Below are 25709 nucleotides of genomic sequence, written 5' to 3' on the forward strand. Positions count from 1 at the left end.
TCCTCTTGCCTCATTATTTGACATACTATCCCATCAACACCTTTCCCCATGTTGTTGAGCTCAAGAAGTATCCCAGACTTTTGTTTGTATCCTTTCTTCTCATCTGATTGAGCGGTCTCTGACCTGTTGCGTTTGAACTTCCTCTTCAACAATGGCATCCGTTGTTTCGTCGTCGGCCGCCAACGCTCAGGGTCAAAATGCTCGCCAGTCAGCGCGCCAGACACGTACCAATCCATCCAGAACGTCCAAGACGCTGGGGAGGTCATCGTTTGCCTACGGTCACAGTTCAATGATCGAAGCGCCTCCTACACCTCCTGCCCCCCACGGATTCTATCCTGCGCTCACTCATTTCACTGACGCTATAACCGCTCTGCCGCGAGAATTTCGCCGTCACAATTCGTTGCTGAAGGAAGTGGATGCAAAGGCTTGGGCGCTTGAGGATAACCTCCTCCAATTGTTGAAGGTCTCCTCAGAGTCGCAACCTCTTCCTTGTCCGCCGAATCCAGCGCCTATTGTTGACGGGGTGGTTCGGGATGATATTGTGTCAGTGGTAGGTGGTAGATATCCATAACAATCATCACGCTTGTCTAAATCTGTGTGCTTTACAATAGAATCCCTCGCAACCTCCTGAATCGCAAGAAAGCAAAAACCGTCGTCTCCTCTTCGATCGCGTGCGGCGCACCCTAGTGGATCTGATGATGACCGCCGACGAAAAGAACCATGTCATTTCTAACGCCAATGACGAACTAGACCGGCAGCTTCTGCGCATCGATGGCATATTTCCTTTCATTGCAGGGGAGATCAGTGAGGAGGCGCGACTGGGCAGTCTTACACACTGGGCCTATTCAAACCGGAACGCCACGAAAACTGCTACAAATGAGCGCCCCCGCCGCGAAGTCGCATCCAACAAACAAGACCTGAACCATGCTCTGGAAAACGAAGCTGGATCCCGTAGTGATGCGAGACGGGACGCCGCTCGCAAACAGCGGCGCACGCATGCCGATTCGGACTTTGACGATGCTCGTGCATCTGGTTCGCGAAAGGGGCAGGCTAGCAAACCCCGCAGTGGTGCAGGTGCGGCTACTGGGGATCTATCTGCAGTTGGGCATGGTGCACAAACTTCGGGGGCATCGGGGGCATCGGGTGCGACGAAACGCCGCAAGGTCGAAAGACCTCCAGCGGCCGATGCGGGCGCAGCGATGGAAAGATCCGCCAGCGGCGCTGGAAATGCTTCGGGACGTGGTGCATCGAAGGACACGACAGCTTCAGATGCCACCAAGAAGAGATCTCGCGCTCCTAACACGAATGCAGCCGCTCGCAAGAGGTGAGCTTTTTCTTGGGTTATGCAATTCTAACTTGTGCCTTTGCTAACCAACTGGCAGAAATAATACGGGAACCTCCGCGGCGAATTCGCCAGTGCTGGCACCTACTCCTCTGGCTGGGGCGTCGGGCGCCGTGCGTAGCGCAGCCAGTCCCGGACCTGGAGCAGCCGCTCGGCCCCAGTCTTCTCGTGCTCAACAGAGCTCTGGACAGCCGACCAATGGTCGCCAGCGGCCATCCTCCTCGGCGTCCAATCGCCTGACAAGCAACAGTATGTCACCTCTCCATTTTCTTTTTGTCTTTCTTTTGCTAACCTTAATCTTGATTCAGGCAAAGTCGTTGATACCAAGACTCTACCTAAAGAAACTCCGAAAGCGGATATGGTTGCAGCTGCACTTAACTCAGAACTGCAACGCCAAGCCGAGGAAGAGAACTCCGGCACAGCCACAGCCAAGGCTGTCGGACCCGTCAGCATGAAACGCGAAGATACAGAAACCCGCCCTGCGGAGTCGGTCGAGTCTCGCGAAACACCAGTACCTCAAGCTTCGAACGCAGCCCCGAAGGGCCGGTCGTCGAAGACGTCCACGCCTGTGCTCTCCACCTTGTCAGAACCCAACTCGCAGCGCACCCGACCTACCCGCAACACAGACTCCGCGCCTGCGAAACGATCACATAAGAAGAGTGGCAGTGTAGCGGTATCCCAGCAGCGAGCAGTGTCTGAGGAGGAGGACTCTCTGCATGAAGGGGACGACGAGGACGAAGATGGCGAGCCGCGGTATTGTTACTGCAACGAGATTAGCTTCGGCGAGATGGTTGCTTGTGACAACGATGCATGCCCGCGGGAATGGTTCCATCTGTCTTGTGTTGGGTTGACCAAACCGCCAGGGAAGAATGGTAAGTTTCATTGGTCGAATGAGTCGGACCATGCTGATAGGGCACAGTCAAATGGTACTGCAATGAATGCAAGGAGAATATGCGAAGAAATCGGAACGCGCGGTAACCAGTCAGAGCTCGGGGTTTCGTATGCTCAGGCACAGTTTTGTTGGTTGGGATGGTCTCTTTGATTTGGCGTAGGAGTAGGCTGGTTATGGACATAGCATAATAGACTTGATTTCTGTGGCATATCATTTGTAGGCCATTGCCCTTGTATTATTGATCAACCACCGCACTGTAGGAGCTACAACGCCCTCAACCTATCCATAATCCCTCCTTCTCTCCTACGCTGTCTCTGCCCAGACGCCTCACTCGCCGACCCGGCATTCCCACTCGCCGCCGCCGCAGCAGCAACAGCCTCACCTTCCAACCTCCTCCTTAGATCCTCATATCGCTCCCCGCCTTCACCCCCCTGGGTTCCCCGTCTCCCCATCTCCTTCTCCCCAACCGCCCAAGCCGGCACCCTCCACCGAGCCGAAGGCACCGGCAACACCTCTGCCCGCCACGCAACCCCAACAACCCACCCCACCGCCGCTGGAAGCATCATCCCAGGAAACTGCGACAGAGCCAGCTGCGCCGCAACCAAGTACGTAGTTGACTTGTCGGAGAGGAGGAGCGTGAGGTGTTTCCCTTGAGCCCCTTCTCCTCTTCCGCTCGCATCTGTATCTCTATTGGCTGAAGATGTCGACGTGCTGGTGCTGGTGCTGATCCTATACCGAAACGTATGCGGGATCCCCGCATGATACTGCGCCAGCAATGCAAACAGCGTGGCGGTCGGTCCGCAAGGGAGATAGTTCAGTTTGTAAAGGGTCAATGGACGGAGGAGGACGAGGAGGAGCGGCGGGAGGAGGGAGGTATATGGTAGCGTGGAGATGATAAATGTCTTTTCCCTTCTCGTCAGTATTGCGAGCAAAGCGTGACATTGAGCTCAATAGGGAGAAGGTGGAAGGGGAGGGACGTACTGCGAACTTGCGCTTCCCCCATGCGCGCTCAACAACGCGGAGATGGTAGGCGAGCATAGCGGCGAAGAGGGCCTCGGTTGAATTGGTGAAGCCGGCGAGTTGCCATGTTGCGAGGCGCCAGAATTGTGCGTAGGGCCAGAGGTGTGGGGAGACGTGGATGCTGGCGAGGTGTTTGATGTCGAGGATGGAGAGGGCGATGGAGGAGGCGATGGTGTAGATGAGGAGGAGTTTGGTGATTGGGGCGTTGGTTAGGCCGGAGGTTAGCATTGTTTCGCCTATTTTATTTTATTTTATTTTATTTTTTTGCTTTTTGCCAGTGGTGCAAGGGAGCAGACCGCGTGGTCTGAGTGTGCGGAGTGTGCTCGGCTGGTGCTGGTGTTCTTGTGTTGATGGTGGTGAGGGGAGAGATGACGGGAGATGATGATGGACACGTCGCGCCATCTGTGCGCCGAAGCCGAGTCAGTCGGCATGCCGATCCATGATTGAAATTACATCTCTGGAGTGCCGTAGCGTCTACAGTTATGCTATACCGGATGCAGATAAAAATCGTTTACATTATCTATTTTCCAGCGACTGCAGTCGCTGGATTTCTTCAGTGTATGCCATATTATACTTGGCCAAAGCAGTCTCCAATGCCCGGATGGTGGGCCCCAGCAACTGCTTGACGGCCTTCTCTCCTCCTGTAACTCCCGCAAGATTGAGGCGGATCTTCTTGCCCGTAGCCTCTAGCACCTCTCGTGCATGCTGCTTAAGTCGGTTTACTTCCACCTGGCGCTCCGCCTCGGCGTCGTTTGCGACAGACTGGATGCGTTCCATGGCCCGGTTCAGCGATTCCACAAGCGACGCGACCTCAGCCGCACGGTCGGGATTTCCGGACAGAAAAGCCTGCCAGAATTGGTGAAGGAACTCCGTGGTTGTCGCATGTGTTAGGGTCAACCTATCATAGAGATTGGCCGACAATCCGTACGTTCCCCCAGTAGATGTCGCCTCCGTCTGGTTGCGCCGGTCCCGGATGGCGTCAAGGATCTGCTTCGATGCGCGCTGCAAGTTGGCCTGCGATCCGACCCGCTGATCATGTTTCTGCTCGTCTTCATCTTCGAGTTCCTCTGGTTCCACCAGCTTCCCCAATGGCGCTGTCCCATCGGTCGGCAGGTCCCGGTCGATCTGGCCACGTAGATCACGGAGGATCTGGTCAGGGTCCTGCTTGGCAAACAACCGACTCTGCTCATCTTCGGTTACTTTGGCCTGCGAGAAAAACCGACTCTGATCCCGGATATTCAGTAGAATCCTGTTCTGTTCATCGTCCCCACGCAAGTCCCGCAACTGCAGCTCTTTGTACGTCTCGTCATCAATGCCGACAGGCGCCGACGGGTCGCGATCCACCGGCGCCACATTCGCCATAATCTTCTCGCTCAGCATATTCAACGTCCGAATGATGGGTACCTTGTCCACACCGGACGGCCGCATATCCAGATCCGGCCGATTCCCGCGCCGTTGGCTGTTATTGACCTCGTTCCCCGCCAGATCCAAAAAGTGCGGCACATGCGCCTCCCGCTCGAGATTCGCCTGCTCGTCCTCGCGCAGATATTTGTCGAGAATGGCATCTGTCGCATCGTTCTCGGAGATGCGCTCGCCACGCAGTTTTTTGAACAGCCGACTCTGAAAGAATCGCGACCAGAACTGCTGCTCGCTCAGCTTCGGCACATTCTCATCGTATACCCTCTTCACAAGCGGATGCTGGCTGAAAATGAGCTGGATCTGCTCCTTGCTGATATTGAGCTTGGTCACGTTGTCCTCGACCCGCGGCTTCAGCGAGGACAGCACATTGTACGAGCCGCGCGTCTGCGACCGCTCGATCGCGTGGGCCCGCAGCAGGTGCAGCCGCGTCGACCAGAACTGCGACATGAACTGCGAGGCAGACAGGGTATCTGGTTTGGTGTGCAGCGATTCCATAAACATGCGCTGTAGGTTCGCATCGGTTTTGAGCAGCGACTGCTGCAGCTCCACGTCCGCCTTGAGCCGCTGGTCGTCATCCCAGGGCTTCGGGGCCCGCCCGGCCGAGGATACCGCACTCGCGATCGCCATGGCGGCTGACACCCCTTCCCCGCCGGCGGGTGTTCCTGTCCGACCGGGTGTCGGGGTCGGAGTCGCACTCGCGGCGGTTTTGGCGGCCTGGATGGCGGCGCTGAGTGCATCTTTGATGGCGTTCGCTTCCGCACGGGCGTTGGCCCCGGCCGTAAAGGAGAAGACGTATTGGTCCGGGGAATCATTCGGTGCGTTGGGAGGGAGAGCGAAGATCTTGAGCATCACTTTGGGGTTACTAGCTGGGGTTTGCTGTAGATCTGCCTTGGTCAATCACCCCACAGAAACAACCGAGGGGACATCTCACATACTAGTGATCTGGGAAACTGGAATCGTAATTGTTCCGGTAGCGCCGCCAGCCGCAGGAATCCATGAAATGGACTGGCTGTCCTGAGACATGGTCAGGGTGCCATCTTTCTTCTTGTATGCCGCCGATCCGCTCGGAGGTGCCATCGTCCTGGAACTCGACAGCTTCCACTGTCCTGAGCGGCGTATCGGGATGTGCCCATCGGGAGAGAAGAAAAAAGTCCTTCCAAGAGGCGAGGCCGGCAAAGAGGAAGGTCAGCGGCCCTCTGTGAAGGTTTTGTGGGAGGGAAGTGGGATGATTGCGAGGTCTGTAAAAAATGGTACTCCCCAGCTCTCGCAGAAGGATGCAAACGGTCACGTGCCAGGTAGTAGTCTGCACGTCACAGTGTGACGCGATCCCGAACAATTTCACGGCCCCAGGTTGAAACAGGATGGAGGAGACTACGAAGCTGAGTAACTGGCATCATTTAAATCTTGTGGAGCTTCAACTTGAGATGAGATTTAGCTATAGGATCAAACCGAAAAATATACAGACAGACCACAGAGCAATGACGCCATTCTCATGAAACGCCCGTCGTCAAAGGAGAACAGGAAGGACACTTTACAGCCAGAATTGCCCTCGCTATACCACGCACGCAGCTAGGGTTGACCTCAAGGTTATAATGCAAACATGTCATGGAGCGAGGATGGATCAACAACCTTACGAGACGAGCAACCATCCCAGAGAAGCACAACCGTAACGCTATGAGATCACTCCCGCTATGCAGTACAAAAGATGCTGGACAATTCATAGCAAATGAAAGCAAAGCCAATTACCAAACCGAGGAACCAGTGATCCATTCGCACTTTTGTCGCTCACGCTTGCAATTTGGTATCATGAATGAGTCCGCCCATTTTTCGTCAAGGACAGCAAGAGAGGAATTGTGAAGCATAGCAAGGGTATTAAACAATCAAAAGTTCGTAAGCAACAGCCAGGGAGGAACACTCTTTAGTCTCCAGGACTTATTTCTTGAACATGTAATGGCCATAGATGCCTCCAACGTCTCCAACTGCAACGGGGATCTTCCTCATCCCCCACCAACGGGCGCCCATTTTCCAGGGACGAGAGCCGTCGTCGGGGACTTGGTTTGGCATAGATGCAGGGTCACGCACGTACCAGCCGCGTCTGCCGAGCTCCCGGACGGTCCAGCCGCTGGAGGCACGGTTATTCTTGACTCTCTCCCTCAGCGGAGCAATGATCTTGTCACTGAATTCAATGACTTGCAGAGGATAACTCTGCTGCGAAAGGAGCAAGCAAGTATTGGTATTGAAGATAGTGCCAATCGACAACTGCGGGACCTTGTTGAGATCCAAGTAGCACAACGAGGACGGCACCCACGGTTCCGGCCCCTCGGCTGAGCCCGTATGGTCCGACACGAGAGGCGGCGCGAAGAACATATTGAGATCTTTGCAGGACAAATCCGCCGAGCTCAAGCCGAGCTCCTCGAGATGCTTGGTCAAAGGTACTAGGGCAGGCGCATGAGCAGAGGTGATCTTGGCGCCCCCCAGGTTCAGCGAGCGGAGGGTTTTGGGCAACCGAGGAAGAAGAGCAGAGACATCGTCCTCCTCGAGAATCCGATAGCGAGTGGGGTCGGCCAGGAGGTTAAGGTACACCAGTGTATTGCACACAGCTGGATGCGTGGTCAGAAACTCGACCACCCTCGGACCCTTCAGCCGAGTGCACCGCGAAAGGCTGAGATGTGTAATCTGGGCGGTCTCGGGAATGGAGAAGAGCGCCGCCTCGCTGATCTGCGTGTGCGTGACATCGAGATGCGTCAAATTGATCAGACGAGGAAGAAGAACCTCAAAAGTAGACGGAGGCAGACTGCTACACTCGTGTAGGGACACCCGTTTGAGATTCGGTAGAGTCAGAGGCAGGCCCGGTTCTGTGGTCAAAGCTTGGTGGAAAACCGCCGAGAATGACTGGGTAGCGCAGCCGCAAAAGTCAACGCCATGTAGGTTGGGCAGGCCGGTGAATATCTTCCGCACGATGTCCACGCTGATATCACCTTCCACATGCTCCTGCAGCAGACATTCCTTAAGGTTTGGCAGAAGATCCAAACATTTCAACAGCGTGGTGGAGGTGAGATTCTGGATTTCTGCATTCATCTGCTTGGTGCGCCCGAGTCCTACGGAGGTGAAATGGGAAAAGTCCAGACGACGCACGAGCGTTCCGAGCGCGGGATACTGCGACATGTGGTTGAGAGCCTTGGAGAAGATGATGGAATGCGGGAAGGTCATGTTTCGGTACAACACACCAAGTGTGGCAGCGTGCAACGTACGCGAGGTCAGGAGACACGACACCAGGTCGACATTCCGTGGTGTATAGCCATTAGGAGGGATATCCAAAGCCAGGTTGGAAATGATCTGGTCTGTAGTGACATTGTCAGTGGACGAGCTGATGTCCCGGCATGCATACGGGAAACTCACCGAGAACTTCCGGTGGCAGTTTCTCTAGCCGCGAGGAGCCTGGAGGGGGTTTCTGAGACTTGGATTGGACCGTCTTCGTGGGAGGATTATTCACCACCGCATTGTTCTCCCACGCCCAACCCCGAGTGTGCATAGCCCCCAACGCGCGAAGATCGCCATAGCTCCGGCTGAGACTCTTTCCTCCGATTCGAATCTGTTTCCAACCAAGAAAACCACCGCAAGGACAACAGAAATCCGGTGTGTGTTGCATATCAATCGCTAAGGGCGATGTCTGTTTGGTCTGGTCTGTGGGAGACTGGGTGATGTGTGTATCAACGAACGATTGAGCAATGCCTGCACAGGGAAAGATCAATCAGCATGTGCGACCTTGCCAATACATGTGCACGGATGCTTACCGTCGACGTCCTCCTTGATCGAACCAAACGACGGACGACGACGACTGCTAGATCTGGATCCGTTGGGTGAGGAGCAAGCGGACGAGTGTGGCGAGGAAGTGCGCGATGGTTGAGGATGACTAGTGTCTATAGCCGGAGCCGTAGTAAACCGAGAATAGGTAGGCTTCTGTAGGGGAACGGCAGAGGCGGCGACGGAGGACATGATGGACTGGAAGGGGCCTGCAAGAGGCCACCGAACTATATAATCCGCCCGGGGTAGGTGAGGAGAAAGAAGGTCGGACCAGATACGGATGTGTAGGAAGGAAAGGGGAACACAGGGGGCCCGAACAGACGGACTTTTTTTTTCTCTGTCCTTTTTTTCTCTTAGCTAATTAGTTCTCATTTTTTCCCCCAGATTTACCAGCAGATTCTTAAAGTCCTTACCGAAGAAGAGGAAAAAGAGGGGCGCCGGAGTTTGTTAAGGTGAGGAGAATGAGAAAGCTGTTAGTCACAGAAATTCGCTATTGAACTATGGATGTTCGATGGCAGCGGATGGGCACACCACCGCGTTTCCCGAACGGATGCACGGTCCAAGGTTGCAATGCGACCAGTAGGAGCAAACGGACGGACTGTCACTTGCGTAGAAAGCTATTAGCGGATCGATAGTCTGGAGAGTTTGCAGATTGATGGAAGAGTAGGAGTGGTGAGAGATGAGGTGGAAGAGAGGAGTCAGAGCATGTCAGGAGACCACAGGAGCAGAGGCAAAATTCCGGCTGATTGCTATTGATCCTACCCTCCGTTGTATGGTACAGCTTCTAAATAAAAACCTTCTCGAAAAAAGTGCCAGCAAAGCGGAGGCGGCAAAAAAAGAGCAGACAGAGATCAAGAGACACAGAAAGAATGAGAACCACAGGGCTGGGCACCATGGGATGGGCAAGATGCGGCCACATGGGGCGAATTGGCCATGATGAATGCGGCAAACAAAGTACGGGGTATCTACAGAATAGACATCTTTCTTTTGGAGACGGTAATATCCGAAATTGACGGTAATATTGATAGTACATTGTACTTTGAGTAACTTTTTAGTGAAGAAGCATCGGACGTTGTAATGATCGTCATTCTTCCATTTCTTTTCTTTTTTTTCTCTTGCCTCTAAATGCTCTAAATCTGGAATTAAAATTTTATCAATCGGTCCTGCGGTATGCGCTAGTATCACTTGGGAATAGGGAATTCCTTCTGCGATGGAAACATTGCGTCATAAATCACGACAGCTTCAACATGGATGAGGAAAAGAAGCATCGCTGAATGTCGGTATATTTTGATAGCGTATAAGCAAGGTTAACTACAAGTATAACAGGGGATGATAAATGCTTGTCTGTCTGTCTGTCTGTCCATTATTACAGGATCATGATTTGCCGACAGATGGATGTTATTATTAAAATCTACCATGGCCCATCTCTTGGCCTAATCTTCTTTGGGATCGCCGCAAGCATTTTATGACGTAATGCGAACCTCCTGCAAGCTCATTGTTATTAGTGTTGGTGAAGCATAATTACATAATCAACATAATCAATTTATGCAACTTGGCTCGAAACACTCCTGCTATGCTGTAGATAGATGGACGTCTTAAATGTTTATGAGTTCAATCAAATCAGTCATCAGCTGTTCATTGACATGGATACACCAACACACGATTGAGAGGCAATTCTGCCGTCCTTTTGTACGCAGTACTCCCATACCCCATCCTGGGGGAGCACTGATTAGTCTAGAATACCCCAGATCCAGCCACGTTCTCCAAAACTAAAGTAACGCTGCGCCCCCTGTTTTGCCTTACCTAACAGTTATGCTAGCGTGCACACTAGCTCTCCCAGCTTGATCTGTCATTCGTCCCTTGGTCAAGCATTCTCAGGGTGAATGGTTGATCATGCGGAGGTTTGACACTTACATTTACCAGGGCATCATCGGATCATGATGGGCTGGGTCTCTGATTTGTCACTTGAGCTTTCTATTAGCAATGCAAATCCCCCTGGCTCTGCAACAGTCATCACCTGACCATCTCCAAGGATTATTACTCCGTGCTCCCTGCGAACTACTGTGTACTCGGAGTACTGTTCCAACTCCAACCAACTGGCAATAGTGGATTTCCGACCAGAAATTAGGTCAACCCGCTCCAGCAGGCAATAATAATGCTTGGCTCAAATACGTGCACTATTATTGCACAATGGCTGGACCGGATGCGCACTAGTCTGGTAGTCTAGATAGTTCCTGCCTGCGGACTCCGTTCATAGTCCGTCCATCGTCTCTTCTCACCTCAAGAACAGGCCACATGACCTGATTCTGATCGCAGTTGGCATTTTCCTTTGCAGTTCGTCGTGGCTCTGCAGCTGCAACGTATCCAATTTCCGGCTTTTGGATGATGATCCTCTTCCTCCCAGCTCCTGACTATGGTATGTTGATCGTCAAGATAGCATTTACCATGCACCTCGAGACTGCATAACCATCCCTTCGCGGTCAACAGTACTCCGTTCTCTGTCCGCTCAGGAGGAAAATGCCAAGGAGGATCATCCAGCCAAGACTTGAACTATCTACTCCGTCCGCTATTCCTTGTCTATCGCCATATTCCTAAGGAGCACGGAGTTCACTTGCCTAGACCCCTTCATTCTTGGCCGGAAACCCCCTGATTCCTTGGATCAGTCCACTGTTTGATGTACACCGCATCTACGGAGTTACCCAGGGGTGCTCATTCAATGATGTACGGAGTACACCTAGTGCAATCGCCTGAGTTAGTAGTCACTATTTCTAGCAGGGATGGCATGATATTGCCTTGCCTCTTGCGCATCTTGCTAATAGAAAGAGGTTCATTGCGACTGGCGCATAATCACGGAGAGATCCAGAATCCCTGGGACATGTGACCTCAGTCTCCGATTATGTCTGACTAACCTGCAACAAATGTGCACACTCGAAATCGCAAGGACGCCCCGGAAGTCTCACTTCTAGACGAAGGAGAAACACCGTCCCATATGCCGAGTTAAGCTATATTAGAGACCCTCATTCGATCTCTGAAACATCGATACTGTCATAATGATGGATTGGACTTTACCTTAAGCGGACTTACGCAAAACAGCCTACGCGCATCTGGTTGAGCTGCGACCTTGAATGGTCTCAAGCTTCCGTAGGAAAAACAGGCGGTCCCGCCGAACCATTCACGAGCAACAACCTAGAACTGCGCAAAATAGCAACTGTCGAATCTATACTGGCCTACAAACACTTGAGGTCTTCTGTGCGGTCTAGTCCCAATACCTGACAAAAAGAGTTACTGGTTGTACATCACTAAGCAGGCACTCCGGAACAAGAGTCGAACGACACAAATAAGGACGTCTGACAATCTAAGAGCTCTACTGCAGACTGATGACATACTTCTTGGCTGACGCACCCTTCTTCACCTGTTCGAGCCCCGCCTGAATCGATCCCAATCCCTTACCTACCACCTCAGCTGTTGGGGCAGATTTGAACTCACCCGCTGCCAACGCCTTGGGGAGGAATGCCTCGAAGATGGCTGGCCCAATCTCGTTATCCTTGACAGCAGCTCCAAACACGAATTTGGATTCGATGCCTTCCGGCAATGCACCAGTGGGAGGATTGGTCAAGGAGACAAACTTGCGCGAGTTGACCTTGGACAGGACCTCACAGCAAGGGCCTGCCGCCTCCGTGCCGATGGCCAGCGCACCAACTCCAGTTTTGCTGTCGTAGACCTTACTAATATCATCGACAAGGGTCGGGCTGTGGTAGTCAAAGACGTGACCTGCACCGAGCGATTTGACGTACTCAAAGTTCTTCGTCGACGCGGTGGTGACGACCTCGTAGCCCGCCGCAGCCTCCAGCTGGATAGCGTTGCTGCCGACGCTTGACGAGCCGCTCCAGATTAGTACGAGCTGGCCGCTCGACGCAGCCCGCGGACTCGTGGGTAACCGCAGCGCCAGGTGATCCTTCTGAAACAGCCCACAACTCGCCGTCGATATGCCCAGCGGAATGACGGAGGCGTTTTCGTATGACAGTCCTGTGGGGATCGGGGACGCTACGTGGGCCGGGATGGCCGTGTAGTGTTGGAAAGCGCCCTCGGCGGGGTTGTTGTCCTTGAGCTCGCTACCCAGTCCCAGCACGCGATCGCCAGGTTTGAAGCGTGCCGCTGCGCCAGGGCCCACCTCAACGACCTCACCTGCCACGTCGCTGCCCATGATCGTGGGGTAGGTGGTCCAGGAGAACAGTGCGGCGCCCTGCTCCTGGCGGAGATAGTCGACGGGGTTCAGGCCGATAGCGCTATTCTTGACAACGATCTCATTCTCCTTAGGAGGAGTGTAGGCGGCGGGCCTGACCTCCAGAGGCTTGGCTTTTTCGGCAATCTGCCATGCGGCGGTATTCGTTGGGTGCATTCTGTGAAATGAGGGAGAGTGAATAAAAGGAACGACAATTGTAACAGATACGAGATCAGTGTCTTCCTGAGGGGATGAATCTCAAGCCTGAAGTCTAGGAGCTCGGAATCTCGAGCATGGGGCAGGTCGGTCCCTTACCTTCTGCAGGACGACCATCATTTCAGGCGATGTTGCTCTCGTAGCCGATGACTGCAACTTGACAGGGGGAGGTTGTCAGCATGAGCTCATTGCGTATGGTGAACAGTTGGTGGTTTCAAAACTCTGAGACTGACTAATAGGCCCGGCGTACCTGCCGCTCCCTTGATGGCTTCATTGTCCAACAATCCATCGCGCTTGGTGATCCTGGTAGACGGATGTATACGTATCTCCGCTATGAGACTAAACAAGCCTTCCAAAGACGCTACCAGCAAACTCCTGTGAAGGTTGGTTCACGCCACTACATGATGCAGAGCGCTCTGGCGCCAGGCACTAATTGTCACTTCTTACTTGCGGAGAAACTTGCACACGATCTTTGCACGTCGACTTGACATGCATACGCAGCTCTTGGTGAAATTAATATGGATTCTCTCATTATGGTTGCAACACAACCTGGGGCTCCCCCCATGAGTCTATGATAAGATGATCAATGAGCGTAACAAGTATCCTGTATGCTACGTAGTCCATGAGTGGCACAGAATCAGACATATACTCTAGCCACAGGTCCAGCTAGTGGAGTCCTGATGGACTCTGCTCGCGCAACTGCTGGCCAGACAAGGCTGGCTCATCACTGCATCTCTTCCATCACCAGGCTGGGCAACTCTTGTTGGACTAGCAAGGTCAAGGTCCGAAATGGACGGAGGTCATTGATTCTGTGCTATTCAAGAGATAAAGCGCCTGCAAGGTTGTCTCGAAGCACAAGCGGACGGGACGATGCCACTCATTCACTTATTCAGGGGCTTTCACACCATGGCTGTGCCGGAAGCCGGATCATAGCTCGCTCAGTATAGAGGACCGAGACTCATGATCTTTACAGCCCTGTGATACTATTCAACCTGACGGACCACGGTCATCAGTCGCACCAACGACGTGGTTACCACCCAGGGAAATCCCATTCCGTCGACCAGTCGAGCACTGACACGAATGGTTCCATGCGGACGGACACCTGCGCATCCTGGTATCAACAAGCGGCACAGAAGTTCCGTGGATTGAAGTTGAAAACTGGCCTTCAGCTGGTCGAGTTCTGGCAAATCGGAGCCATCACATATGAACCTGATGGACAATCCTTCGGCATCTGAGCGAGCAATGCCACCCACTGTTAGCGGGAGCCAGGAATACACCGAACCTATTCCGTATACACCTCCTGTTGTATATATGGCATGCTACGCCTCGATCGGCAATTTATCGGAGACATATCAATCTCACTCCGTTCATACCATATCATGTCGGACACGTACAAGATAAGTACTTTGTAACAGAGCGCCATGTACGGAGTATGCAAAAATTATACATCGGATCGGAATCACAAACGATAGTTAGATTCCCTGCAAGCGTAAGCCACCGTTGCGACCGGATAGAACCCGGCTGGGCTTGCGTCGTGACTTTGGTCTAGTTTAGTTTGCATTGCATTGCATTGCATTGTCTTGCCGTTGCCATCACCACGCCACGCTGGAGGCAATATCCGGTTCATGATTGTGTCAAAAGACAAAAACCCTGCTGTACTTGGTGTACATGTCGATCGATGTACCGGGTCTAGAAACTTCTTATTTGTCGCTATATTTGTCTGTCCCTGACCGGTTGACTCGGCCTGCTGCCGAGTTATTTTTGCCACTCGTTGATGGATAACACAACAATCCTCCGTATTAGGAATGTTTCGGGGGAAAATTGGCTTGTTTACCTTTCTGCCAGGGAACCTAAATCCTAAATTGAACAAAGTTCTTTGAACAGATACCCGCGTCAGTATGGCGTCAACGATGACAGCATGACTTCGCATGACTTCAATAATGCAAAAGAACTGGGGAAGAATAAACTCTATTTCATGACGCAAATTGAAGAATGTCTATTTGCAAGCAAAAGAAAATCAATTGTAACCAGTTGTAAGCAGTGGTCGACTTGCTGGACGGGGGCCATCCAAACAAGCGCCGATGGATATCAGTAGTCCTAGCCCATAAAAACCCGAAGATGCAAAATCGTCTAGATCGACATGATGATAATGAGGACCGTAGATCAATTGAGAAACAGACAGTAGACCCGACGCCGCAGAATAATAGTAATAAAATTTTCAACCCGTTCTTCAGCCACTTTTCCCCGGCTTTTTTTATTTCAAGCATTTGTCATGTAGCGAAGTTTGTAGTGCAAGTGCGAAAGTGTGAAGTGACTTTATTCGACAGCGGAAGAGCCATCGCCGTGGGTGACAGGGTTGACCTTGGGGTTCCACTTGAACTTGAACTCCTGGCCAAGTTCCTTGCGGACGGCAGCCTTGACAGCCTCCAGCACGTTGGGGAAGACACCAAAGTTGGCGGGGTTGTGCTCGTCGTTCTCGCCGCCCTGGAAGACCCCCGTGCGCACCAGGCAGGTGTTCCAGCCGTACATGTTACCACCGACGATGTCCGACTGCGGGTTGTCACCAATCATGTAGATGTTCTTGGGCAGGCGGTTCTCGTTGTGGATCTGCTCCATCCAGGCCTTGAGCACCTCGTCGGCGTAGGTGTAGGTGGCGCGCTCGGGCTTGCCGTAGACAACACGCTCCAGGTCGACACCGGTCAGAGCCTTGTACTGCGCCTCGACGGCGATACGGAAGCAACCCTGAGTCAACCGAGGGGGGCCCTTGTGGTCGGTCGGCATGAGCAAGTCACCCTGGGAGAAGTAGATGGGGATGCGGGAGGACACAGGGTCCTTGGCGCGGGTCAGCAGCTTGCCGTCCTCAGCTAGCAGCAGATCGATGATCAGCTGCATGTCGGTAGCGTAGTCGCGAGAGTCGGCAAAGACGAGAATGGCGTCGAACTTGATCTTGGAGAAGTCGCGGGGCTTGGCCTCGGCGCGGTCCTCGGCTGTGAATGTGCGCCAGGGAGAGATGGTAGGGTCCCAGGCAAGGATATCCTTGGGGTGAACGACGTTCTTGAAGCCGTAGTTCTCAGCGACCTCACGGATCTTCTGACCCTCACCACCTAGGACGAGGACAGTCTCGTAGTACTCGGACAATGCCTGCATTGGAGTATGAGACTGGATGAACTGGTCGGTCGAGATAGGCACCTCCAGGATCTCGGAAAGCTGCTCGCAACGGGAGGCTTCAGTCTTGCCACCACCGTTGGTGAGGAGGATATAAGGGATCTTGATACCCAACTCGTTGTCGCCATTCAGCATCTTGAGGGCCTCCTTGGCTTCGGGGATGGCGTGGTTGCCGTGAGCCAAGACACCGTCGATGTCGAAAGCGAACGCCATGTTCTTGGCGGCAGCCACCTTCTCCTTGGACATGTCCTGGACCTGAGAGGCCAGGATATCACGAGAGACAGAGGCGGCGTCGGCCTTACGAACAGACGATAGGCGAGACACACGAGGGGATCTGGGGATAGGGAGGGAAGTGCCGAAAGAGTTGCGAGAACCCCGACGATCCCGCATCGAAGGAGACAAGCTCAGGTTGTGCATGAACTGAGCGGCATCACTGATGGAGCTTCTGGTGGCAGGGATTTCGACAGTGTTGCCGGCCTCGTTGGGGATGGGGAGAGAGCCAGAAGCACTGCCACGAGCATCTCTGGGCGAACGAGCACCGGCAGGAGCGGGCTCGACACCAAAGTCGGCATCATCAAAGCGAGGCATGGTAGCTATAGATGAGAGTCGAGAGAGTATGTAGACGTAGAGTAAGGTAAGACTAACGTAGGAGGGAGATGAGTGGGTGATAAGAGAAGAGAAGTAGATGATATCACTCTTATATGGGGGAGGGTGGGCCGGATCAGTGTTACTGGAAGAATTCACTAAACGGCTTCCCGAGAAGATAAGGAAAGATGGGGATGAAGAGAACAGGTGAATGAAGGCAAAGATCAAGATGATAATGAAGGAGATCAAGGTATTTATTAACTACAACATGGTTTCCCAGAACCAGTGGCGGTCAACCATCCCACTATCACAGTCGTTCCCTCTATCCAACAGAGCAGCATAATGAAAAAATCAGGCTCCACCCAGGGCGTATCATCATTCCTAGTAATTATCGTCATCGTCGTTTTAGGTATCTGGGAAATGGGATGGTATCATGGTAGCAGCAATAATGATTGCGGGATGGACTATCTTACACTGTAATTGTTTCCAATAATGGGCAGTACCAAGGACATAGTGATACGCCCAGGTACAGCGGAGCCGGCGTCTAAACCCTTTTCAGGCCCGACAGGCAGGATTGCCGTGGGTCCTGGTATTGTCCTGGTATTTGCCATGTACGGCATATTCGGTGAGGGAGTTTATACGGTACCTAGGCACCTCTTATCTTAGAACCCTTTTTGATACAGTCTGTAACATCCATCAAGAAATTATTTATTAGAGCACGGAAATAGGGCGGGGCGGGGACTGAGAGGCCGAAGGTGGCATCACTGACGTTTCCACCCACCAATTGGCTGGTAAAGGCTTAAGGAGGAAATTTCTTTACCAGAACGAACCACCTAAGAAATGATCCTCTCAGCCAGTATGAGGCCAATCTGCACGCTGAGTGGACAGGAACCCACCCATACCTGCCACTGATTGGGTGGTCAAGGCTTTCCACCCATGGAATATGCAGAGATCGATGGGGCCGATGACGATCTGGCGGGCGGCGGCGGGTCAAACGCTCGCGCCGTTTCGTTCTTTTTGATTTGCTGGTTGCAGTTAGGCAGAGATGATGTCATTGCTGAGGGACTGTGTGTAGTGGTGGGGCATCACATCACTGGGAAGAAAAAGAAGAGACGCAGCGTTACAGAAATATAATAGTGAATTAACTTTGGGAAAAAAGGAAATAATCCCCAAAATTTTGGGGGAGATTCACAGTAGCTGCAGTTATTATTGATTATTATCAGCAATTGAGTGCAGAAAAAAGAGAGCAGTTGTAGTGAAGACGATATGTATGGAGTAGTCAAGGATGTTTGTTGCTTATCGCCATTAAGCTGCAGCAAACAGGAATTGATACTCAGGATAGAAGATTCTGTCGAATAAAAGAAGAATTATAAGAATTAAATAGGGGAGAAAATCATCACCATCAGCGTCATCCCAGCTTGCCGCCTTCGCTCGTCTTCTGCGACCCCACCTAAGCTTCTTCTTGCTGCACTGTTACCCCTCCGTCTCAAAAACCGCCCAATAATGCCCCCCCTTCTCCCACTTATCCGTCATCACATTCCAATACCCCTGAACATCTTGTTTCTTTTGATCAGTTTCCCATTGTTCAATTTCATCGATCTTCTTCTACCTCAACCACCTCAATTGCGCCTCTACCTCTGTGCAAAATGTCGGCCGGTGTCACTTTCACTCTCAGCAACGGCGTTAAGATCCCCGCTGTTGGGTTCGGAACCTTCGCCAGCGAGGGTGCTAAAGGCGAGACCTACAACGCTGTCACTTGTGCTCTCAAGACCGGATACAGACACTTGGATTGCGCCTGGTTCTACCAGAACGAGGACGAGGTCGGCGATGCCATCCAAGATTTCCTCAAGGAGAACCCCTCGGTCAAGCGCGAGGATATTTTCATCTGCACCAAGGTCTGGAACCACCTGCACCGCTACGAGGATGTCATCTGGTCGCTTGAGAACTCCCTGAAGAAGCTCAGGGTCGACTACGTCGACCTCTACTTGGTCCACTGGCCTATTGCCGCAGAGAAGGAGACGCAAGAGAAGCCCAAGATCGGCCCTAATGGAAAGGTAATTCTGCGACCCAGAGTCTTCTGTTTGAACCGCTACTAACCAGTACACAAATAGTACGTCATCCTGGAAGACCTCACCAAGAACCCCGAGCCCACATGGAGGGCAATGGAGAAGCTCTACGAGGAAGGCAAGGCCAAGGCCATTGGTGTCTCGAACTGGACCATTGAAGGGCTCGAGCAGCTGCTCAAGTTCGCCAAGGTCAAGCCCCACGTCAATCAGATCGAGATTCATCCCTTCCTGCCCAACGAGGAACTCATTCAGTACTGCTTCAAGCACGATATCCTGCCCGAGGCCTACTCGCCATTGGGCTCCCAGAATCAGGTCCCCACCACCGGCGAGCGCGTCAGCGAGAACCCGACCCTGAACGAGATCGCCAAAAAGGGCGGCAACACTCTGGCTCAGGTGCTGATAGCCTGGGGTCTGCGCCGCGGCTATGTTGTACTGCCCAAGAGCTCGAACCCAGCTCGTATCGAGTCCAACTTCAAGAGCATTCAGCTGTCGGATGCCGACTATGAGGCCGTCAACAACGTCGCTAAGGGCCGTCACTTCCGATTCGTCAACATGAAGGATACTTTTGGCTACGACGTGTGGCCTGAGGAGACGGCCAAGCAGATGTCTGCTTAATTGGTTCGCTTGATGCGGGCCATGAAAAGAAAAAGAGATTCATGTAATGCTGGGACGAAGATCATGATTGTTGACACGGTACATAGCTACATCTGAAACAATCCAATAAGCTAGCTGGATTAGCTGGTTCGTTCGTTTGGTCGGACTACTACGGAGTATCGATGCTTCTACCTTTTTGCAGGTAGATAATTGAAACATCAAATGCGCCAAGATGGCACCAACCACCAATAGCACCTCCTGTCAAATCCATCCCGAAATTGCTTGAAAACTCTTCAACTCAAACCGCAGCCGGAAATCCAATGAGATGCCGAGCTTCCTACAGGCTGCAGCGCCGATGTAACTGCACGCAGTGTTAACAGGCCGGGCCGTTGTAAATGTAATACAGTGACTCTGAGTCGGAGGACAGTCCTCCAATCCAGCACTAGCCACGCAGTATGACGCATGTCTCCATTATAACTCTTCGCACCTCGCCCAATCTGGATATTCTTAAGAGAGCTCGCGTCAGGGGTTTACAGCCTTATTTACCTAAGATTTAATACTGTGACAGCTTATTGGACCGACGCATTATTCCCTGTAGGTTGTCTCTGGAATGCACCGCCTCGAGGAATGAGAGTCGGGAAATCCCGGGACTCAGCCACGCCCGGTGGGCAAAAACGGAAAAGCCCTAAGCACTGAGCTTCCCGAACAGGAAAGACCGAGTTTAGCCCGTGGACCTTGACTTTTGAGACATCAGCAGCAATGCTGTAGCCCTACACTACGCGGAGTACACTACTACTACCCGTTAGGAGTAAGTATACTAGAATAGGATATCTGTTGAGGAATGAGTGAATGACTGAAGTAGACCATGACGTCGATATGAGGTTCATTGGGCTAGGGATATTGGCCAAGTGGATCACTGAGGTCCTTCCTGTTCCTATGGAGTATTGGCGTTGTCGTCTAACTTACACCTCCTTGAATGGTAAACACTGAATAAGTACTCCGTACACATGCTGAAGGTTAACAACGGAGATATGGATATACGGAGTAGATAGGGGTATCATTTTCCCCTAAATGAACAGGAACATATGGATCCACATTGTCCCAACAATGATTCGTCCATCCTTGAATTGCTGATAATGAACCAGACTCGAGACAAAAGGGTACTACTTACTTACATTGCTGTAACTGGTTGAATCCATCCCTTGAGTGATTTTCTGTAGAGTGAGACTCAATGTTGGTACGTCTGTTATAGCAAATGGGCGATGGGAGACCACCCTCCTTCCAGGCTGTGTCAATGCAGTATGTTTACTGCTAGTTCACCGCTGATGTTGACGATGATGTTGATGTCGATACCGATACCGATACTCCCGCTCGACATAGCCAAGTCTTGTAGGGCAGGCATCAGAAGATTGCAATCTGCAGTCTGCTACGGGCAACCTTCCTTATAAGTAGCCTATTATCTAATTACCGAAAGTCAATTGCGTTGTTGATACGGATATTGCTGACAAGATTCAGCCAAGAGCATGGCCGTCTGCCAACTTGCCTTCTCTATTCACACACCATTTACAGCTACCTGACCTCACAGTTCATCTTCTCTTCCTAGGACTCGTATCTATGGAGACAATGGTCGGTAGTGCTCGGCATATACGATAATGGTGATAACCATGATCCAACAAATGACGTTGCGACGCATCTCTTCCCCCCCGCACTTAAACAAACCACGCTGGACTATCGGAGGCTAAGCGAGATCTTCATGAACACAACCCCCCAGTTTCCCCAGTTGGTAGCTACGCAGTTGACCAATTCCCCCATGGTATACAATACCGTAAGATGATCGTCGAGTCATGACCAATAACCAATGAATATGGTTGGTGGGAACTGAGCTTTTACCACCTTCACAGAAACTGAACCGAAGTGATGGCGGTAATATTCACATGAAAGCCGGAATGGAGATCAACAGATCAACAGCCACTGCAGATGAACTCATACAAGATGTGTCTCTTTACGCATAACGCCTTACCCACTGACAAGGCAACAGAAATACCAAAACGCCAATTCGTCCGGTAGTTGCCTCGCAAATCCCGCAATTAACTGATTGGCGGGTCAGATTATGTACAACCCCTAAAGGAGGATCTGCATTGAAAATTAATGATAGAGTTGAAGCGCTCAAATCAAGGGCGGGGACGGATACGTCTCGGCATCGGTGTCGAACCAGCATGTGCCTTGAGAATGTTCTTGGATCTTATTCGCGGAGCGTTACCGCTTGTAAAGTCGGACGAGCTCCTGTCGTCGCTGCTACCGCAAGGTAGTATCTTGTTCGAAACGGGAGTACCCGTTGCAACAGCGCTGGGCCGCTTGGGGATCAATTTTTTGCGCTTCTCAGCATTGCTGCTAGTGCTGAGAGTCGGGAGAAGTGACGCCTTCTTCGTGTCTGTGGCCGCGACCGGACTGGGATTACTCTTTGACCCTCCTAACCGCCGCACACGCCGCGCCTTGGGAGCTGCAGTAGCAGGTGCAGTACTTGGTGCGGCCATTTCTTCATCACCACCGGTCTTAGTTGTCTGGGTCCGGGTGCCGCGATTACTGGTTGCCTTCTTCGCAACGGTGCCCTTGACTGTCGGACTCAAAGCGACGTTATTGCGCTTCCGCTGCCCTCCCTCATTGTTGTTTTCACCTTGGTACTGCACAAGGCGCTCCTCGTTCCATGTCACATATTTCTTTGGCCCTGTGCGCTTCCGACCAGGGTCTGCAGCTTTGCCATCATCGGCATCGAGATTTGTCTTCTGGGATTGTTCCGCCAAGGCCTGAAGCACGTATTTCGGCATGACCGCATCCCCTTTGTTGTGACGAGTGTTTCGACGGGTCGCCAGCGCAAGCTCCTGGGCTTCTGTGCGCTGCAGGAAGACAAACTCCGTCCCCTTTGCGCGACGAAGAGTCAGGGTACGAAGAGTGGGCGTAGTCGTCTGGGATGGAACTTTGGCCGCACGGTGCCTCGAACTTCGACGAACAGGGCTGGCTGCTTGAGTTTCGTCCTCTTGGTCATTCACCTTTTTCCGTGCTGGCTCATCCCGACCAGGACTATCTGCAGGATCAGACGCTTTGACTGGAGACAGCTGGACTTTCGATGGTGAGGGTGAATTTGCGTCCAGCTCTTCCAGAGCCCGTCGAGCCTGTGGAGTTGGTATCTCACTCACTTCCTGGCAGACTTGTTCTGGGGCCACATCCTGCACAGTCATAGCTGCAGCTTTGGCGGCGCGAGCTGCCTTGGCCTTGGATAAGAAGTTATTGAGCAACTCCGCATCCTCCCCGCCCAGTGAGCTGCGTAGTGCCGAACGTACCAAAGTAGACTCTTGCTGAACACTGAGACCCTGTTCAGATGTGACTTCTGCTGCGATTGTGGAGTCTGTAGTCTGGACTGACAGATCTTGTCGATCATCCGTCATAAATGTATCCACGGCTGCATCTGGGGCAACATTGATTACAGTATGAAGACTCGGTATACTGATGTCAAGTGCGGGGTCAGGTTGAGCGACATCGCCGGTGGCATTTATCTCGAAATCGTAGCTGTTTCCTGCGGAATCATCTGCACTGACGGACTTGCCATGTAGCGCGCGGACATTCGCTGAGAAAAGGACCGAGTCTGTTTGTGTGTCTGGGGCCGAGTCAAACGATGCGTCCGTGTCCTGTTCGGTGATTGACGTGGCCGCGTCCCGTGGCTCATCCTCGTCAGCCACAGCGTGACTTGCCTCCTCCTCCTCTTCATCCGTATCCATCGGCTCCGCTTGAGAATCATTAAAGTCACCATGGTTCGTAGGTAGTTTCCCTGTAGTCCATCAGCGTGTGTCCCCTAGTCGCCTGGCTAAACCAAACATCAAGCAAGCATGCATACGTCTTCTCCCCGTCGCTTCAGACTCCCATTTCGTCTCAAGGAACGACCGTCCTCGTAGAACCGTACTGTCCGGTTGACTCTCATCCTGCAGCCCGAAGCACCGTCGCTTGACACCGCGGACAAACCCCAGATTCCTGGACAAGTTGATTTCTGCGAAGAGGTCGTCATCGACGTCCTCGTGCGATGCAGCGACGAGACGTTGTAAAACTTTCATGCTGTTAAAGGAGGAACGAAAGCGCTTCCAGACTTTCCGCGACTTCGAACGCCCAAGGAACGCGTTCGACGGTTTTCGATCCCATAGACGAGGAGCGGCAGCGGTTTTGACGGGCGTGAAACTGAACTTTGCTTCCTGATTCTGAAGCTGCCTATAAAACTCAATCTAGCGAAAGAGCGTGCGCGATTGGCGCACACAGTCGCGATCGTGTCAGCGACCGTACGTTGGTCTCTGCGAGTAATGACACGGGAGGGAAAAGGGGCAGGGGGAATTCTTCAACACTTCTCCGAACTAGGACGCATCGTAATTCTGAGAATGTCAATCGGAACAAAAGAAGCAACTCACCATGCTCGCGACAGAGGGCCAGATTGAAGGGATGGGTCATGACTGATAGCCATGGCTGTTTGGGGCCCCGAGGAATGTGACGCCGTGACGGAGCTCAACTGTAAGTCCATGAGGAATGCAGTGTAGAGGTTCAAGCTTCTAGAATACTGCAATAATACGATACAAGCTTAATAATTGAAGCACGAATGCGACGCTGATAGAGAAGAAGACCGAATATCCTTAGCAATACAAATACGCGTCAAGGCCGAGATGAAGATATCATCATAACAAAGTAACAATACTGCCAGAGCCAATTACGCCGGACCGGCGTGTTGATTGGCGGTGGGCGGGCCGTTGCTGTGCCAACGCTTTATCAGATAAACTTACGGAGTACGGAGTACATACAGCCAACTCATCTGAAGACGCTGAGGTTCACTGGATATGGATTGGATCACTCCTCCTACTCCTTCCCATGGGTGACTCGATCATCCTGTACTTCATGTATAGACGAAGAAGAAAAGATGGATCCTCATATGCTTTGATGCACCCAAGAAGACAATCGAGAGGTCGGACAACACAGCCATGGATGTCTTCCGGGGCCTAATCTCGTTGAGAGAACTGGTAATCAGCAAGACTGTTATTTTCCAAGAAACTCGGGTGTCATCTGATCTAGTAACTCTGTGCTGCGACACTCTACACTCGTCGTATGTATGACAGGAACAGGCTGGTCATTGTCCAAGCTGCTCGGCTTTCAACTTGCATAGTATGACGGTAGAGGTATCGATCCTGAAAAGCAACCAAGTCAAGGGAGATGGCGTTTGCAATACATAAATGGGGCTATAGACAAGGACACACTGCCCTTTATCTACCGGATCGTATCCAGCCTCAAACACGCCTTTCCCGACAGCGTCAAGCCTGAGCTTAGGCACGTCCCCTTGAGCCGCTAGCAGACGATGATTACCACCGGAGCGAAGAGCTACTTAAGATACCAAGATGAAATTATGGACTCGGTCTAACATGGCAACGAAAAGCTCTATGATGAGGCATCGCGAAATCATTTAATTCTGGCTTAATGGTTAGCCGTTATGGTTGAGGAGCAAGAAAAGGCACGATCATACCCCTCGTAAGCATAACTCATAAGGTCGTAAACTACTGTCTTTGAAAATCTATCAAGCAAGAGATCGATAAATTGGCCCCGTGGTTGACCAGGTTCACCGCGAACCTAGAATACCGGCTCCTCCATATCTCGGTCATCGAAAGGGTCACCGAACTCATCTAGGCAGTACCATTAGCAATTGTTCAATAACAAGTACCAAAGGAATCAGGACAGTGAGCAATCAACTCTTGGTTACTCAACCTACCCAGATTAAAGTCCTTATCAATGATATACTCCATCGCTCGCTGATATTCCTCCTCTGCCCGCTTATTCATCCACCGTGCCCCGGGTTGCCTTTGCTGCTGCTGCTCTTGTTGCTGCTGTCCAGCGACCTGTGATGAGAAATCTGAGGGTCCGTTCTTCTCGAGTGCGGCCGTCTCTGTAACGTCAGAGAAGTTCTGTGTCTGCGAGCCCGGCGGGGATAGTTCGGAAGCCCCAACGAATACCGACGCGGAGTCATCGAGACTAATGTTGTTCGTAGGCGTGCGGGAGCCGGCCGGCGATCCAACGGAAGATTCGGGGGATGAGGCCATTTGCGAGTCACCGTCCAAATCTGTGTTTCTTAGCAAGCGAGTCGTGCGGCTGTTCAGATGTGCTGGAGTGCGGAGCCGCAGGAACGGGTTGGTGGGAGAACATCAGAGCGCAGAACTTACCAGTCGGCATGGTAATTTATTCCAGAAGCACACAAGCGAAGATGAGGCTGGCAAACAGTCGGTGATGCTTGGTATACTGTGTAGATGCAGCTGTCGGCGGAGTAGAGACGCCTAGGCTCCGCCGCGGTTTAACTAATCAAGCAACAAT

The 25709-nt window shown here is 52.2% G+C and overlaps 9 protein-coding genes across 9 annotated transcripts; 2 read left to right on the forward strand and 7 right to left on the reverse strand.

Moving 5' to 3' along the window:
- Positions 1–151: 151 nt before the first annotated feature.
- Positions 152–2320, forward strand: AFUA_4G11660 (putative PHD finger domain protein (Ing1); the record flags this gene model as incomplete). Its single annotated transcript, XM_746570.2, has 5 exons — positions 152–550; positions 612–1324; positions 1383–1591; positions 1651–2214; positions 2262–2320. 5 exons carry the CDS (start codon positions 152–154, stop codon positions 2318–2320), a joined length of 1944 nt encoding a protein of 647 aa, XP_751663.2.
- A 177-nt stretch (positions 2321–2497) lies between these two features.
- On the reverse strand, positions 2498–3482 carry dscB (the record flags this gene model as incomplete). Its single annotated transcript, XM_746569.2, has 2 exons — positions 2498–3136; positions 3216–3482. 2 exons carry the CDS (start codon positions 3480–3482, stop codon positions 2498–2500), a joined length of 906 nt encoding a protein of 301 aa, XP_751662.2.
- A 288-nt stretch (positions 3483–3770) lies between these two features.
- AFUA_4G11690 (TFIIH subunit TFB1 family protein) lies at positions 3771–5750 on the reverse strand (the record flags this gene model as incomplete). The annotated part of the gene is made up of 2 exons (XM_746568.1): positions 3771–5557; positions 5609–5750. The coding sequence occupies 2 exons, from the start codon at positions 5748–5750 to the stop codon at positions 3771–3773; spliced, it is 1929 nt and encodes a 642-aa protein (XP_751661.1).
- Positions 5751–6605: 855 nt separating this feature from the next.
- AFUA_4G11700 (Leucine Rich Repeat domain protein) lies at positions 6606–8669 on the reverse strand (the record flags this gene model as incomplete). Its single annotated transcript, XM_746567.1, has 3 exons — positions 6606–8014; positions 8073–8405; positions 8468–8669. 3 exons carry the CDS (start codon positions 8667–8669, stop codon positions 6606–6608), a joined length of 1944 nt encoding a protein of 647 aa, XP_751660.1.
- A 1509-nt stretch (positions 8670–10178) lies between these two features.
- AFUA_4G11710 (zinc-binding alcohol dehydrogenase family protein) lies at positions 10179–14445 on the reverse strand. The gene has a single exon (XM_077804648.1). It carries the CDS (start codon positions 12874–12876, stop codon positions 11842–11844), a length of 1035 nt encoding a protein of 344 aa, XP_077659908.1. The 5' UTR covers positions 12877–14445; the 3' UTR covers positions 10179–11841.
- A 786-nt stretch (positions 14446–15231) lies between these two features.
- Positions 15232–17285, reverse strand: AFUA_4G11720 (phosphatidyl synthase; the record flags this gene model as incomplete). Its single annotated transcript, XM_746565.1, has 2 exons — positions 15232–16926; positions 17139–17285. 2 exons carry the CDS (start codon positions 17283–17285, stop codon positions 15232–15234), a joined length of 1842 nt encoding a protein of 613 aa, XP_751658.1.
- A 698-nt stretch (positions 17286–17983) lies between these two features.
- On the forward strand, positions 17984–19819 carry gldB (putative glycerol dehydrogenase (GldB)). Its single transcript, XM_746564.2, has 2 exons — positions 17984–18719; positions 18777–19819. Exons 1-2 carry the CDS (start codon positions 18312–18314, stop codon positions 19344–19346), a joined length of 978 nt encoding a protein of 325 aa, XP_751657.1. The 5' UTR covers positions 17984–18311; the 3' UTR covers positions 19347–19819.
- Positions 19820–20112: 293 nt separating this feature from the next.
- On the reverse strand, positions 20113–24067 carry AFUA_4G11740 (uncharacterized protein). The gene is made up of 3 exons (XM_746563.2): positions 23774–24067; positions 23215–23579; positions 20113–23148 (listed from the first exon to the last, which is right to left on the reverse strand). The coding sequence occupies exons 1-3, from the start codon at positions 23881–23883 to the stop codon at positions 21497–21499; spliced, it is 2127 nt and encodes a 708-aa protein (XP_751656.2). The 5' UTR covers positions 23884–24067; the 3' UTR covers positions 20113–21496.
- A 29-nt stretch (positions 24068–24096) lies between these two features.
- Positions 24097–25678, reverse strand: AFUA_4G11750 (uncharacterized protein). Its single transcript, XM_746562.3, has 4 exons — positions 25562–25678; positions 25114–25461; positions 24871–25027; positions 24097–24816 (listed from the first exon to the last, which is right to left on the reverse strand). The coding sequence occupies exons 1-3, from the start codon at positions 25569–25571 to the stop codon at positions 24975–24977; spliced, it is 411 nt and encodes a 136-aa protein (XP_751655.2). The 5' UTR covers positions 25572–25678; the 3' UTR covers positions 24097–24816; positions 24871–24974.
- Positions 25679–25709: the final 31 nt, after the last annotated feature.

Source organism: Aspergillus fumigatus, chromosome 4 (assembly GCF_000002655.1).
Source record: "Aspergillus fumigatus Af293 chromosome 4, whole genome shotgun sequence".
Taxonomy (NCBI): Eukaryota; Fungi; Ascomycota; class Eurotiomycetes; order Eurotiales; family Aspergillaceae; genus Aspergillus; species Aspergillus fumigatus.

What these genes read in the sequence shown, in the direction of transcription:
- AFUA_4G11710 (XM_077804648.1), bottom strand. Translation starts at nt 12,876, where the DNA reads ATGCACCCAACGAATACCGCCGCATGGCAGATTGCCGAAAAAGCCAAG.
- AFUA_4G11750 (XM_746562.3), bottom strand. An exon ending in TGATAAGGACTTTAATCTGG is followed by an intron (nt 25,028 to 25,113) that starts GTAGGTTGAGTA and finishes GGTACTGCCTAG; the next exon opens with ATGAGTTCGGTGACCCTTTC.
- AFUA_4G11740 (XM_746563.2), bottom strand. Translation starts at nt 23,883, where the DNA reads ATGGACTTACAGTTGAGCTCCGTCACGGCGTCACATTCCTCGGGGCCC. An exon ending in GGCCCTCTGTCGCGAGCATG is followed by an intron (nt 23,580 to 23,773) that starts GTGAGTTGCTTC and finishes TGAGTTTTATAG; the next exon opens with GCAGCTTCAGAATCAGGAAG. An exon ending in TGAAGCGACGGGGAGAAGAC is followed by an intron (nt 23,149 to 23,214) that starts GTATGCATGCTT and finishes GATGGACTACAG; the next exon opens with GGAAACTACCTACGAACCAT.
- gldB (XM_746564.2), top strand. Translation starts at nt 18,312, where the DNA reads ATGTCGGCCGGTGTCACTTTCACTCTCAGCAACGGCGTTAAGATCCCC. An exon ending in AGATCGGCCCTAATGGAAAG is followed by an intron (nt 18,720 to 18,776) that starts GTAATTCTGCGA and finishes GTACACAAATAG; the next exon opens with TACGTCATCCTGGAAGACCT.